Source organism: Sebastes fasciatus, chromosome 12 (genome assembly GCF_043250625.1).
Source record: "Sebastes fasciatus isolate fSebFas1 chromosome 12, fSebFas1.pri, whole genome shotgun sequence".
Lineage (NCBI taxonomy): Eukaryota > Metazoa > Chordata > Actinopteri > Perciformes > Sebastidae > Sebastes > Sebastes fasciatus.
In genome coordinates, this window is record NC_133806.1 from 28,656,097 (window position 1) to 28,671,743 (window position 15,647).

The 15,647-nt window shown below is 40.8% G+C and overlaps 1 protein-coding gene across 5 annotated transcripts in view; it reads right to left on the reverse strand.

Moving 5' to 3' along the window:
- The window catches only part of vps13b (vacuolar protein sorting 13 homolog B), a 394,723-nt gene that overhangs the window by 334,737 nt on the left and 44,339 nt on the right, over positions 1-15,647 (reverse strand). For all 5 annotated transcript variants that reach the window (XM_074654548.1, XM_074654549.1, XM_074654551.1 and 2 more), the window contains exons 8-14: positions 15,080-15,351; positions 10,823-10,918; positions 9,142-9,264; positions 8,498-8,635; positions 5,743-5,830; positions 2,519-2,704; positions 25-194 (exon numbers count right to left, since the gene is read on the reverse strand). In XM_074654548.1, coding sequence (XP_074510649.1) covers positions 25-194; positions 2,519-2,704; positions 5,743-5,830; positions 8,498-8,635; positions 9,142-9,264; positions 10,823-10,918; positions 15,080-15,351 — 1,073 coding nt within the window. The remainder of the gene's footprint in view (positions 1-24; positions 195-2,518; positions 2,705-5,742; positions 5,831-8,497; positions 8,636-9,141; positions 9,265-10,822; positions 10,919-15,079; positions 15,352-15,647) is intronic.

Consider the following 15,647-nt stretch of genomic DNA (forward strand, 5'->3'; position numbering starts at 1 on the left):
CCATGACACCCATGTGTGCACTACCTTGTATCCCATGATGATAGGCATTAGTGTGTGAAGGAGGTTGAACTCTGCCATGGAGACGGTCACGGAGACTTGGAGCAGAGTGAGACACGTGAGTCTGGTTGGGATGAACTCCTCTAAGCTTGCTATCTCTTCTGGAGTAGCCGCAGCATGGCTCTCCTCAACCATTTCTACAGAGACAATGATACAACAGAAAGAAACATGTTAGCTTTGGAGCACATCCAGTGACATATTGCAGAGCAGAGGTGCGGTAACAGGAGAGGGTGCAGCATAAGATTAAACATATTATTACAAAAACAACTGAGGTTTTCTTTGTTTTACACAAGTGAATCTAACCACGAGTATGCGACCTGTGGTGCTTTATTTGAAATAAAGTGAGGGAGTTGGAAAGGCCATTTGGATTTGAGGACTAAAGATTGTTTTACAGAGAAAGGGTTTAGCTGTAAAGCACACCAATTTCTTTGAGTGGGCGCCTTTCCTCTACGCCTGCAGCATTAAAACAATAAAAAAGTATTTTCCGACAAAAACCACCACCTCATACACTAAATAAAATAAACATGCACTAAAAAAGTACTGGCATCTCCAAGCGATATTCATTACAGGGGCTGTTTCCCAGTAGCTTTGTTTTTGAACTAACACATAAAACCACTCATTCAATCAATAACCAGAAACATCCGGAAAGGCAGAAAATGAAATGAACCACCAAGTCAACATGAAATAGAGGCGAGCGAGGTCAGTGCTCACCAAAGTAAGGAGTGACCAGAGCACTGAACCACTAAACTGTGTCCAGGACCTGGGGTGGACCCAAACCTGAGCACTCTGTTACTGAACGGCCTTGGCTCTGGTCCCGGGACATGGGCTTGTTTCAGTTCAGTAAAGGTTCTGGTGGGCTACATTCCCAGCTCCAAGGTGGGCTCAGAACCTGATCCCAAAGCTGTTTTGCTCTTTGGCCTAACGCCACAGCCCGCATCAGGTTCATCTGGCACTGCCATGTCCAATCTAATCATATGCCAGGGCTCAAGTCAATATCCACAGTCAACATTCAAATTACAAGAGACATGCAGCTCACATGGCACACAGAGACATGATTACACGCACTAAAACACTTTCTACTTAAAGCGCGGGCTCATTATTTGTTTTGTTTTTTAGGTTTTTATATTATTCTGTAGCTTCACAGTGGTGCTCCTTAGTCAAATCCTAACATTCAAATGACCTGACGTATAGGTTTCTTCATGATGACGCTGCTACATGTACAGAATATATACATCCTTATAGTCAGTTTAGTAACGTTACATACAGTAACTTACATTAGCAGTAAGGACCAGCACAGAAGCTAAGCAATGTACTGCTGTGGATGCCACATTAGTTCGGAAGAACAAGTGTGCATACCAACAAACACACACTGGCACACACAAACTATTACTGTCACGCCCTGTATTTTCCTATCCAACTTGACAGATGCAGCTCTAAACGTCTTGTTACTTTGTTCCTTATATTGTTTTTCGGCAATACTGTATATAAAAAAACATTCACACTGTAAGTAATTTGCAAGTTGGAACCTCCTGGTCTAAATAGGGCAAGACCTTATAAAATACGCAGACAGCAGCCAATTTGGCCTTCATACACAGATAGTTTTGGGGAGGAAAGTGAATCTTCCTCAGCTCTTGGCAAGGAGTGTATGAGGAGGAGCAGAGAAGAAGAGGACAGGATGAGTAGAGAGATAGTCATGTCTTTGACCTCCTGACCTCTACTTCTCTCCTGGCAAGCACAAAAAACACTGCCCTCATGAAGCCAAGGCTGAGGAGGGGAGACTAGAGGAGAGGAGAACTTGATTTAGGAAAATACATGAGGCATGTATTATTTTATCACCATCTGTAATAGCTACCTTGGTGAAAAATGCTTCCTCTTTTATCTACTCTCAATTTCTCAATCCCCCCGGGGGGTCCAACTATACTGACCCTTCTCCAGACACATATAGAAACAGGAAGGAACACACTGACCTACCCGGCTTTAGTCAAAAGCTCTGTAGTAATTACCCCATCATCTATTATCTATCGCAGATGCTGAAACAGCCGAAACCTACGGATGTTATCGTTTCGCAAAAATGAGAGTTATTGCTACAGATATTACACACAGACACACATTCCATGTTCTTTCACAACATCCCAGGGATGAGCTCATCAATAGCTGTGCAGGGACGATCACTAACAAAGGTGTTTGGCTTAGCCTCCCTCATGTGGTCTAAAAGGTCACTACTTTCATGTACAGCTGTGTGTTGAAAGATGGGTTGTGCAAGGAAATAACAATGTGATGAGGATACTGTAAAGTGCAAACTGTTGCGGTTTCTGATCATTGGCAGAATAGAATATAGTAGAAGAGAATACAGAAGATAAGAGACGGTGTTGAAACAAGTGGAGGGAGTACAGTGAACTATTAGCTGTTATATTCAGCCTAGTAGAACAGATGGAGCAACTGTTAGCGTGAGATGTCCGACCTAGCTGTGGTTTGCAGTAGGGTTCGTACTCGTGGTCCATGGCACAGGTGACCATCTTGAGGATGCGGTGGACAGCGCTGCTGTTCAGCCTGACGTCCAGAGGTCCAACCACCAGCTTCTTGATGGATGTCTCTTGAACAGCGGGCACAACCTCCTCCGTACTCACCACAGAGAAGTCCTGAGAGTCTATAAACAGAAACAAACAGGCATAACACATTTAAAATATATATATATAGTAGGGCTGACAAAGTTAACGCGATAACAACATTTGTTTCAACGCCACAAATTTTGTTAACGCAACTTACGATTTTTAGGTTGTAGCGGGCATCATATGAAACTAGAAGATCTAAGGAATCCATTGGTACCAACCAAGTCATACAAGCTTGTCGCAAATGAGGCTAAATAACACTCCAAACTTAAGCTAAATTTTGGCGAGGAAAAACTGGCATGGCCGTTTCAAAGGGGTTCCTTGACCTCTGACCTCAAGATATGTGAATGAAAATGGCTTCTATGGGTACCCACGAGTCTCCCCTTTACAGACATGCCTACTTTATGATAATCACATGCTGTTTTGGGCAAGTTATAGTCAAGTCAGCACACTGATAGCTGTTGAGTTTGCCATCTTGTGATTTGAGCAAATTTTTTTCATGCTAAATGCAGTACCTGTGAGGGTTTCTGGACAATATTTGTCATTATTTTGTGTTCTTAATTAATTTTCAGTAATAAATATATACATACATTTGTATAAATCAAGCATATTTGTCCACTCCCATGTTGATAAGCGTATTAAATACTTGACAAATCTCCTTTTAAGGTACATTTTGAACTGATAAAAAATGTGCGATTCATTTGCGATTAACTATGGACAATCATGCAATTAATCGAGATTAAATAGTTTAATCGATTGACAGCCCTAATATACTTTATATAGTATGTGCTATTACAAACTTGACTTGTCAGTCAGTAAGCAGATTTAACAAATTTTTCCACCATATTTTCCCCCAGTGTAAGTACAGTAGACATGTCACCTTATGTATTTAATGTACAGAGCTGTTTGTTTTTAACATAAACACTTAGGGCAGCAACATTTTTTCCGCATACAAATTAATTTAATTATCTCTTAATATAAAAATCTCTTCATCTATTGAGCAAAAACACGACATAGATGGCAGTGGTGTAATGCGGCAGCAGGGAGCAGCTCACACAGCCGTGACCCGCTGGAATGATGAATATTCCAAATGTCCACTTCTCTCACACAGCTGTCCCTTCATTCATCACAGGCCCCTGTTCCAGAGGTCCACTTAAAAGACTCAGCTCCCCGGCAATAAAAAAGGCAGAAATTAAAAATAAAAGAAGGGGGTGGATGAATGGCAGTGAGGGAGGAAGAGGACAAAGGGTCACAACTTTCTTTATTCCCATTACACATTCCACCACTGCACTGAACATTCTTACAGCTCAGAGAGCCAACACTATGAATTTAACTTTTTTTTATGCTGAAAGGGTCGGGGGGATGGGGTGGAACTCCCTCTGAATTCTGGGGATTTATAAAGGGCAATGGGCAATGCCACTTCCCCTTCCCTTCTCCAGTGAGATTTGGCTGCGATGGATTAGGCCTAATATCGACCATATGGCTGCAGTTAGAACGGTCAGTGGAATGACGAGGAGGCTGAAATTAGCCGGGATTTAGGCGATTTAAAAGTGTCTCCATTTCCCAAGATTTAAAAAAAAAAAAAAAAAGGTTTTAATCTGCAGCGTTACTCTAATGTGAAGTCAATGGTGAACGTGACCTGGGTCGGTTAGTATTTCGGTTGACTCAGAGTTTATGTTAGTCCCATGGCAATGGAAACTAATTTGTTTGGTTGACACTGGATCTGGTCCGCGTCCGAGAAGAATTGAAACACTGACAGAAGAGAAGCATTCCAATTGGCACGGGTAACCACAGCCGTCCCGCAGGAAAAGAGACTGACACTTATCCTGCTGTCAGAAAAGGACTCTGACAGCTCAGGATGACAGTATCAATGTTTTTTTTTAATTTAGATTATTATCTGTAGCTGACAGCAGGAGGAAACAATAGCCTAGTCAGAAAGAGGAAAAGAGGGAGGCAAGTCAAACAACATAGGTGACACTAATACTGACTCCTAATACATCAGCTGATCTGTTCAAGTCATTGAATTGGTTCAACAAGATCTTTGTTTCTTGTGTTGATTCAAAAAAATGCAACTGTGCACTATAGCATCAAATATTTCGGCCTAAGTTAATCATCACTGTAACTGTCCGTTTCCGCTCCGTGAAGCATGATCACCATATTTGCATAGCATTCAGTGACACATGGACCATAAAGCTATCCTAGTATATTTTTAACATTAGACACAGAAAGGGGTTGCACTTCATCTAGCTTTAATCTGATTATTTTTTTAAATCGCTGAGCTTTTTTGTTTTCTTGGAGGGGGAGGTACCTTAGAGCTTGTGAATGTCAGTCAGGTGTCATATACAGCTTCCAAGCAGCAATGAAACAAAATGCTCAACAATCACACACTAAAGAACGGAGACATTTGTGGGCCAAGTATAACATTTCAAATTGAAGGGAGAACGCTTTATCTCTTAATGGGAACTTCAGATCTTTCGGACCTGAATAAACATTCTTGAGCGCTGCAGCTGAGGAATGAGAAATCCTGCCCGTCTTAAGGCTTCTGCCAGGAAGAGTGACACCTAATTAGCCAAGAGAAGCCTATTCACTTTCTCAAGAGCTTACAGGTAAAGAGACAAGGAGGGGGGTGGAGAAACAGTGTTTCAACAAGCAGCGGGGAGAAAGAAACTCAAATACGTGTCAGCGCAGACTAAACACTTCTGACAGTTGCCCTCCAGGTAAGTTTGGGGTGAGAGTGAGGACAGGAAGGGTCAAGGACCAGGTGGCTGTGACTCAAACAAGACAAACTCTTTCTTCAAGTCTCCAGTGGGCTTGTTTGACAGAGAGGAGTGAAAGAGAAGAGAAGAGAAGAGAAGAGAAGAGAAGAGAAGAGAAGAGAAGAGAAGAGAAGAGAAGAGAAGAGAAGAGAAGAGAAGAGAAGAGAAGAGAAGAGAAGGAAAGACAGACTACAAGACGGATAGGAAGAAAGAGAGAACAAGGCAGAGAAAAGGAGAACACGACAGACATAAAGAAAAAGAGAGAAGAGGTGGCAAGGTGAGCGAACAAGCTCTGTGAGGAGGAATGAATTAGACAATACCTTTGCCACTGCTGTTCTCCATTGTGTAGAGATAATCCATGTAGAAAGCACCAAAGCGCTGCATGCCTGCTATCTCCGTATAGGTCTCCTGTCAAACAAAAGGAGAGTTAGGTAAACATGGCAGTAAGGGAGCAAACAAGCTGATAGCATTTAAGAGTGGCAGTGACTGGGGTCACGGTGGATACGGCAAAGGGGGTCAAATCAGAGATAAAACAAAAAGTAATTGAGGGGTTGATCTGCTTTTTTTTTTTACTTGCCAACAATACCACTAATATTTGGAACTATTTACAGACTTGAAATGAAAGGAGATACTTGATCATGGCAGGAAGAATCAAACGTGTCTCTAATCTGGGATGAAATTATAACTAACAAATTTCTTCAATCAGTTTTTTTTACTCAAAAATTCTGATAGAGAGAAAAATACTTCATCATACTGGTGAATAGGGCAGTAATTTATTACATATCAAGTCTGTTTTTTATTGAGTAATAAGCTATTGATAAAAGGAAGTGAAAGTTTCCTCATTCAATTGGCACTTGGATGTATGCCACTGGAAATACGTACCTTATCTACTAAAAGATAGACAAATCAAAACTGTCTGACTGGGATTATGGCTGATGGTTTCGATATGAAATTGTGAAATGTTATTTGGAAATATGTACTAAGATAGCAAGATACAGCTTGTAAAAGCACAAATGTAATGTAGAAAGTACTTGTGAGCAATATGTACACATTTGGAAAAAAAAAATTTGATGATTATTAGGGAAGAGGCAGGGTAAACCCTGGACAGGTCACCAGTTTATTATAGGGCTAAACATACTCACATTCATACCATTGGGCAATTTAGAGTTTCCATTTGACCTAAACCTGCATGTCTTTGGACTGTGGGTGTACAACAGAGCAGCCAGAGGAAAGTGCAACCGACACAGAAAGAACATACAAACTCCACCAAGCCAGATTTAAATAAAGGTAACACTAACAACTGAAGCACTCTGCCACCCCCATTTATTCATTTACGATCATTATTAACAAATAAAACCTAAATATAGGTAAAAGAACGGTGGATTTGTATCTCATTTTTGATCTACCTGGGTGTATTGTTGTACCATAACTCGTCATCATTTATTAGTCTGCAGGTTAAGAGCTATTGACCCTGTCCTAGACAATATTTGAGAGTTATATTTCTACTGCACATCAAACCACTGGTAAACAGAGAGAATGAGTGAGTGAGCAAGAGGCCCTTCTCGCACACACATTTAACACCCCCCGCCCCAGACTTACTCACTAGTTCTCTAAACAGAGATTTCTATAGAGCCTTATCAGCCAGGCAGGTTAATGAGTAATATTTATTAGGGCACCTCTAATGGCTCTGGCATGCTTTTGGATCAAAGCCATTGGCTGGTTTCAAAACCGCTAATGAATTAACACCAAAACCTTTGACTCTTAGACTTTCAAGTACGGCGAGATGGATGGATGGATGTCCAAACAATTGCTTCATTGAGGGTCATGAACATTTCTGAGCAGAGTCAACACTGGAGCTGTGATGGCTGATGAGGGGAGCTGAGAGTTATCAGGAATAATGGCTTTAACACTACTGCTTAGATAGCGGGGAACATTCCTCTACTACTGACAGGAGTGATCTCAGTGGCAGTGATTTAAAGAAGAATGATATATTTAGAAGACGAATTACTGAGACTTAAAAAGAAAAAAACATTGTATTAACGTAGTGCCTCTAAATATGATAATAGCTGACATTGCAGCTTTTCCAGATGAAACGTAAGTAAAGTACTGTATTAGCAAAGTGTGCATCAGTGTGCTTGCATTAGCGATACCCACACTAATATGTGTTAGGAAACATCTTTTGCTCTCTATTTTGGCAGTGACTGGCCTCAGTGAACCCTTTTTATTTCAGAATCAGAGTCTGGTTTTATTTATTATTTCTGAAAATAAAGAAATGTATGTCTTAATAAAAATGTCTTTACATCTTGTGAACAGCTTGACGACCTCAGCGCTACAGATGTTTTGTTTAGTGAGGACTGTGTCAATGGCAGGTGCAGGTCAAGTAAACAGCATCAGTGAGTTCATTATGTTTAATGCATTTTTTGTGTATTGTTACTTGAGCTGTCGGCCCAGCTGTGAGGTGCATGTTGAGTTGGTTGTTGGCCAGGTTTGGAACTGACTGCTTAAATTTTGCCATCTGCTATTAGTTCTGTTGATGTCCTTTGAAGGCTTAGTTGTTAGTCTTCTTAAATAAAAGCTTGATTGTGAATATACTGTATATGTCACAAACAACCGGTAATATTGGTTGGATTCACTATCAGCAAAGTGTGGCCCAATCCCAATTCCGCCCTAAGGCCTTAAGCCCTTAACCCTCAGGGATCCATCCATCATCTGCAACCGCTTATCCCGTTAAGGGTCGCGGGGGTGCTGGAGCCGATCCCAGCTGACATTGGGCGAAGGCGGGGTACACCCTGGACAGGTCGCCAGACTATCACAGGGTTGACACGTAGAGACAAACAACGTCACAACGCAATGAATTGTGGGTAATTCACTCAGGCAAAGTCTGCAGAAATGCGGACTTACGGAAAGAGTTCATAAAGGGCTCAAAATGTCTGCAAGAGAGCCCTCAAGGACTTGATTTGACAGTGGGACAAGCCTAAACCCTCACGGACTTTGCATGAATGCGCCTCAAAGTCTGTGAGTCCATGAGTGTGGACATTTTACTGATGTAGCTGCTCTGAGGTAGATGCTTCTGACCTTGTGATTGACGGCATCCAGGATGAACTCCGCCCTGACTCCGTTGTTCTCTGGACTGCGGTAGTCAAAGAGAGAGTTGGTAAGGTAGGTCATTCCTTTACTGCTTAGGCTGTCCCCACAGCTGAAGAACACTGCATCCTGCACAGACAGAGAGAAAAGAAAAGAGATGTAATGTGGAGATGATGCACAGAGAATGTGACGAATATTTAAGATTATTTCACAAAAACACAATCCAGCCCATAATACATAAAAGAACATCCAGAAGTATTTCAAACTATTTAATATAAATAATTACACACACTGTAAAAAACTGTTGTTTAAACACATTGATTTCAAACTGAGCCCAAAAGCATTGCACTGCACATGAGTGGATGGTGAGACTGCTGCTGACACAGTGATGTATGTGGCAAACACAGAACATTATGGTGAATTACAAAAAGGCAGCTGGTTTTCACTCCTCCATAAACAAACCAGACCACATCTCTACCTCCTTCTGAAAGCTCTCGGGAGCAATAGAGGCTGCGGAGACGGTTTAGGTGAAAGTGATCTCTGTTCTGGGCTTTTAAACTCTCTTTCTTTATCCTTCTCACTCAAGTTTTCCACTTTTTTTCATTTTTCCTTGAGGTTTTTAGGCCGTCTTTTACCTCTTCACGTCGGTTCATGTTTTCTTCAAAATCCCGTACTCCCATGATGCCTTTCAGGCAGAGTGCCCGGCAACCCACAAAGCCAATCTGACAATCGAAGAAGGGCTCCCCCATCATCAGCACCTGGAATGAAAAACGGAGGAAGAGACTTTTAAACATTTATTATTCTCCAGATTTATTCACCCCTACATGAAGAACAATGTGGAAACTGAATAAACTCTGGAGCCCTTTTTCCTCTAGTGAAGAAAATAAGGAATACAAAATCCAGTAGAGTTATAAAAAACATTCATTAAATGAATATTAATATAATTATACTAATAATGAATATATATATATATATAATCCTTTGCTCTCCAAAGAGAACACCCAGGATGAAAAATGTCTTAAATCAGTCAACAGAAGCCCAGTAAAGCTATAACAGTGCAATAACTCACTGAAATTAATTTGACTGAATTACCTTTTTACATCGCAATAAAACATTAAATCTGAAATTAATGACAGTCCGAGACTCAATTTCAGTGTGAACTTATCACCAAACAAGTTTCTCCACCATGACCGGTTTGAGGCTTAGTTGGTTTGTGGTGCTGTTGAGGTTGTGGGCTCATTTCATTGTGATGAAAAGAGCAGGGGGTCACAGTGGTGTGTGGTAGCAGTCCAGCAGCCCCTGTAACCACTAAGGTGTGGTTGTCTCTCACTCACCGTGCCTTTGCCTCACCCAGCAGACAACTAAACACAGCAATCCAATAAAACTTTACGTTTCACCACACAATAATTACAAGGCCTAGTTTTCCCTGTTTTACTAGCCATCCCTTTGCCTTTCAACGCTCTCGCTTTTGGTCCCAGTTCAGACTGCTCTCTCTCTCTCTCTCTCTCTCTCTTTCTCTCTCTCTCTTCCAGCGAAAGCATAAATTACAGAAATTGGAATTGGAAATCTCTCAGAATTCTCACATCTGGTAGAAAGCTTAGGAGCAGAAAACTCCCTTCCTACTCCAACCAGGTAATCAGAGAAAAAGGTTTTAAAATATTTGCTACGCCGAGGGGGAAATGCGGAAATGATCAGACTTGGGCCCTGCTCACATACGGATTCCACTGTGTTCACAACAGGCCACGGATTAGTGACCTGGAGAGGCTTTATAAATGTACTTAGGGAGGGAATTAAGAGGAACCTCTGTCCAACAGTGAATGAGGAGACGCTAATACTAACAGTGGAGGATCAAAAGGGAAGGACAGGGATCTTTTTTTGTCTGTCCAATGGTCTGGCCATGATGGGTAACAACGCTTGTAAAGGGCAGATATCACCAGAAAAATCAGTCGCTTTCGTTGAGTTTTAATATTCCTCATCATTAATATTAGTTACAATGCAGATATGGACAATATGATTGAAAATCTATATCAGAAAACATTTTCACATTTGCCTCAGAAACAATAAATGTAACAGTAACACATTTAATTTCTCTTTTTTTCTATTTTTGACATCTGGACTAGACTCGGGGTTGTTTGGTTGGTTTGTTAAACAAAAGAAAGCTGTCATTGTATAATGTAGCTATTCTCTGTTTATTATATGGAATGTAGATAATTTATCGATTACAAATTGCATTGTGAATAAATCAGCAAAAGACTGTAATTACAATCAACCTATTTCTTTAGGCGTCAGGGTAAGAATGAAGCTGTAGCATCTTACTTCAATAGTGATTCCCTCTTGCTCCAGGCTTAGGACCTCTCTGGACTTGACCTTCTGAGGACTGTAGTAGCTGCTCTCTGACTGGGTCTCCGTTAGCTGGGACAAAAGACAGAAACCATTTAATATTGTTAAGAAAGGTCAAAAATGGACCAAATAAATACATTATTTAGCAGTCAAAGCTATTTTTACCTTTGAGTTGACGGGTAAAACAAGAAAAGCATAAAATTTTCACAATTTTTAATTAATCTGCGAAAAAAAATATTACTCTATTTCTATGAGTGAAATACTTCAAGGAGGAGTCACAAAAAATACATCAAAGCAAAAGCCTTTACAACAGGTTTAATTCTGTGTTACTATTAAGGCTTTGTGACATCCAAAAAGTAGATTTGGTATTTAAAAAAAAACGCTTAAACAAGTCTTAAAATTGCAGTATTCAAATGAAAAGTGGTTCAACATGGAGGAGATTTTGCCACCTCAAAATACTGGGAGACGACAAGGGAATGTAAAGCTTTGTTTGACAGAATAAGTGACGGTTACGGCAATAATACGGACCTCACAAAAAATTCAACACTAAAAACTGGAAAGCATATGTCTCATTGAGAGTGCGTGCGTGTGTACCCACAATTCACTGCTGAAACAGATACATGATTTGAAAAATAAACAAACGCTATGCAAGTCCTTGGATGTGAAGGGCAACGAGGCCCCGCAAAATAATGCTTAAAACCAGAAACAATAACATCCAAACAAGGACAGATGACATTTTCTTAGATCAGAGACTGGATGCCAGCCTTGGGACTTTTTGGCTGTTTTCTCTTCCAAGTTTGGACCCGGGCCAAAGACATTCATCAAACCACATGACAGTCGCTCCTCTGTGATTATAGGGGAGGCCCGCTCTGGCTTTATTGGGGATGACAATTAGAACATGACTAAAGCACTCGGGATACCGAGGGGTAAACTGATAATGCACAAGTTCGTCGAGTGATCAGGTAAATTGATAAAAGAAGAGGGATTGTTCATTAAAGCATTTATTCTGTATGTAGAGATAGTGTGGAGAGGGTGCGTCTTGTTGATTGAAGTGAGTGGGGTACAGAGCTCTGATGTTTTTGAGTTTTGGCCAGTCTATAAAATGTGGGTGTAGAGCAGAGCGGTGCATGCAGGCCCTAACCCCATTCAACTTTTAACACAGGAAGCAGGTGCAGAGCAAGGAGCAGCTGTGCCTTATTATCCCTACTGATGGAGCAGGCTCTCTCACCCTCGCTCCCTTCCCCTCTTTCGATTCTTGATGGTTTAATCACGTGCAGGGACCGCTCCACCCCAACCCGCAGGTCCCCGGGAGCAGCGGTGAGCAAGGATGTTAAATTATCTGACTAAAGGACTGCTCTGTCTGACAATTTCAGTGCAGAGTAGCACTGACGCTGAAGAGCTGCCGATCACACGGACACAAACATGATGATCCAATAAGAATATGGCCAATTTGGCATTGCCCGGGCTAGATTGGTGGGGCATTTCTGACAGTACCTAGACCGGGAACAACACAGCAGACAGAACAGAGAAGCAGCACAGCATTGGAGCACCAACAAAAATGCTTAATACAGCCAGTAATACTAGGGCTGTGTGTTGGCAATAATCTGGCTATATGATACGTATCATGATACAGGGGCAACGATTCAATATATTGCAATATACTGAGATACTGTATGCATTTTTTAATCTAATTTTAGGAAAACTGTCATAGTATAAAGAACTAACCAGAAATACACCATTTTAGAATAGGCTAAAATAACACATTTGTACTGCATGCAAAAACTGCATGTGAAAGTGCATCATAAAGTGGGCAGGTCTGTAAAGGGGAGACTTGTGGGTATCCATAGAACCCATTTTCATTCATATATCTTGAGGTCCGAGGTCAAGGGACCCATTTGAAAATGGCCATGCCAGTTTTTCCTCTCCAAAATTTAGTGTAACTTTGGCGCATTATTTAACCTCCTTCCCGACACACTAGTAAGACATGGTTGGTACCAATGGATACCTTTGGTTTTCTTGTCTAGTTTCATATGATACCAGTATCTTCAATCCATCTTTAAAACCAAACCCGCTACAACATCCGAAAGATCGAATAGTGGCCGGGCCCAAGCGGGCCGTCGAATTTTTAAGAGGTTAATTAAAAATCAGTACATTGGTTTGGAGAATCAATATAGTATCACAAGACGTAATATCGCGATACTCATGTGTATCGATATTTTCTTGCACCCCTAAGTAATACACAGAAATACTGCTGCCACTACCGTCCATGCTACCTCTCCTTTATTATACTTTGGCCTATGTAAAGGCTTCGGGAGTCCAGAGCCAATCAAATTATTCTTTATGAGGCATCTTGGAAATGTCATAATGTTGGATGTGAATATTGGGGCACTTTGTCTTTATGTCCATTTCTCTGAAATGTAACACGGTGGAAAAGTTGAAAAAGACTTAGGGAATACTTCTTGAAATAAATGAAAATACCAAAACAAAAGAATGGCATGACGTCTGGCGTGCAATGAGACTTTGGCAGGTGTGCAAAATGTGAAAGAAGGGAACAAATGGTAAGTGCCGAACTATGCATTATGTGTGTTAAAGTCATTAAATTATACTGATCAAACAGACCTGGGGAGTAATGGGTCAGCAATCTAAAAATACCTCTCTGATTTCACGTCCATGTCAAACTCAGGTTCAGGCAGTGGCTGTTCAAAGACATGAAACTCCCTCAAACTAAATACTTCCTTGTAGGAAAGAGACGAGAACGTTTAAAAAACGATCCTTTCAGCTGTCTGCAATTACTCCAGACGAGAGGCAATTAATTGATTAAAAGAACTCAAACAATACAGGAACAATTTAAACATTATTAGAAAAGCACCATGGTCTGTTTGGCCTGAGACATACCTCCCCTTCACTGATCACACACGCTGTCAAGTACACACACACACACACACACACACACGAGCAGTAATGTGATCTGAAGTGCCTGAACCTGAGGGGAAACGCAGATGAATTCCAACTATTCTGAGTGAGCAGGCAGGATTAAAGTTTGGGATCCATTTCTGAATAGTCTTCATACCACGTATGATGTTTAAAACATTAACGTGACCCGAGACGCCAGTTAGCGGTTACACTGCCCTCCCCTATACCACACACAGAGACAAAGAGGATTGTAACTTCCTGAAGATCAACTGAAAAGCACCACAAAATATAAGCTGCAGGGATGGGGTGGGCAGTGAATAAACAGTAATGGTAGCAAGGGAAAGAAAATTGTAATTGTTAACATAACGCTATCTTAAATCAGGAAATTCTATATCAACATTAAATATCATTATCTGCAGAATTTCCCCAAGAATTTCCTGACTTACCACGACAGCCCCCCCTACACAAATTGGTTCTAGCTTTTGTGTAATGCACACATTAAAAGACATTTACATTTTTATCTTCACCATCTACTGTATCCACACTCTTGTGGGGGTTTTTTGGACATGAAAACGTATTTTTGTTGCCACTGTATGTATTTGTTTAAAATAGATTTTATTATTTCAAAAGCACATCTTAACCCTAAATCACAGTCATACCGCATTTATTTACTGTCAGTGTGATGCAGAATACTAAAATACTTCACTTACCCATGTTTGACTTTTTCATTTTGATATTGTAGGGCTGTCAAAGTTAACGCAATAATAACGCGTCAACACAAATTTGTTTTAATGCCACTAATTTCTTTAATGCAACTTGCGATTTTTAGGTGGTAGTGGGCTCAGTTCTAAAGGTAGAGTGAAGATACTGGCATCATATGAAACTAGAAAAACCTAAGTTATCCATTGATACCAACCATGTCATAATAGCCCCTCGCTAGGAAAATCTGTCACAGCCATTTTCAAAGGGGTCCCTTAACCTCTCAGCTCAAGATATGTGAATGAAAATGGGTTCTATGGGTACCCACGAGTCTCCCCTTTACAGACATGCCCACTTTATGATAATCACATGCAGTTCGGTCCAAGTCATAGTCAAGTCAGCACACTGACACACTGACAGCTGTTGTTGCCTGTTGGGCTGCAGTTTGCCATGTTATGATTTGGGCATATTGTTTTATGCTAAATGCAGTACCTGTGAGGGTTTCTGGACAATATATGTCATTGTTTTGTGTTGTTAATTGATTTCCAATAATACATATATACATACATTTGCATAAAACAAACATATTTGTCCACTTTTTTTTTTAAACAGCTGATTTACCTTGAAGGTGACAGAAGCTTTAGTGCAGTAGAAGCCTATGGCAACAATGGGGTCTTTGGGCGTGTGTTGTTGTGGGTTGCTGGGTATGCCTCCTATCTCTCTCTGCTGGTAGAGGCCTTCCTCATATTCCTCCTCTCCTACGATGGCTGGCACAAAGGACCAAGCCCAGGACACCCAACCCTGGTCTCCCTCTTCAGGAATCCCAGGCTGCATGTAGAGGTCTGGGCTGGAGTACTGGCTAGTCCCCTGGTTTTCCATATCCACATCCATCCCTGAAGGGGAAAACAAATCTGAATTAATTATAATGCAAAGATGAGCAGATGATTTTACTCTACTTTAAATAGTGATAGGAAAAAGTCTGGGTTAGTGTCTGCAGGTCTACCTGTTTAAGATGCTTCAGATAAATATTCAGTTACAATTCACACTTCCAAACCTACAAAGATCTGGTTCACACAAAGTAGACTTACTAAAAACAAGCATGATTATCTTATTACTCCAACAAATAAATCAATTAAGAGGCAGATTCTGAGAGCAAATTGGTCAAATAGATAGAAAACTGTTGATAATG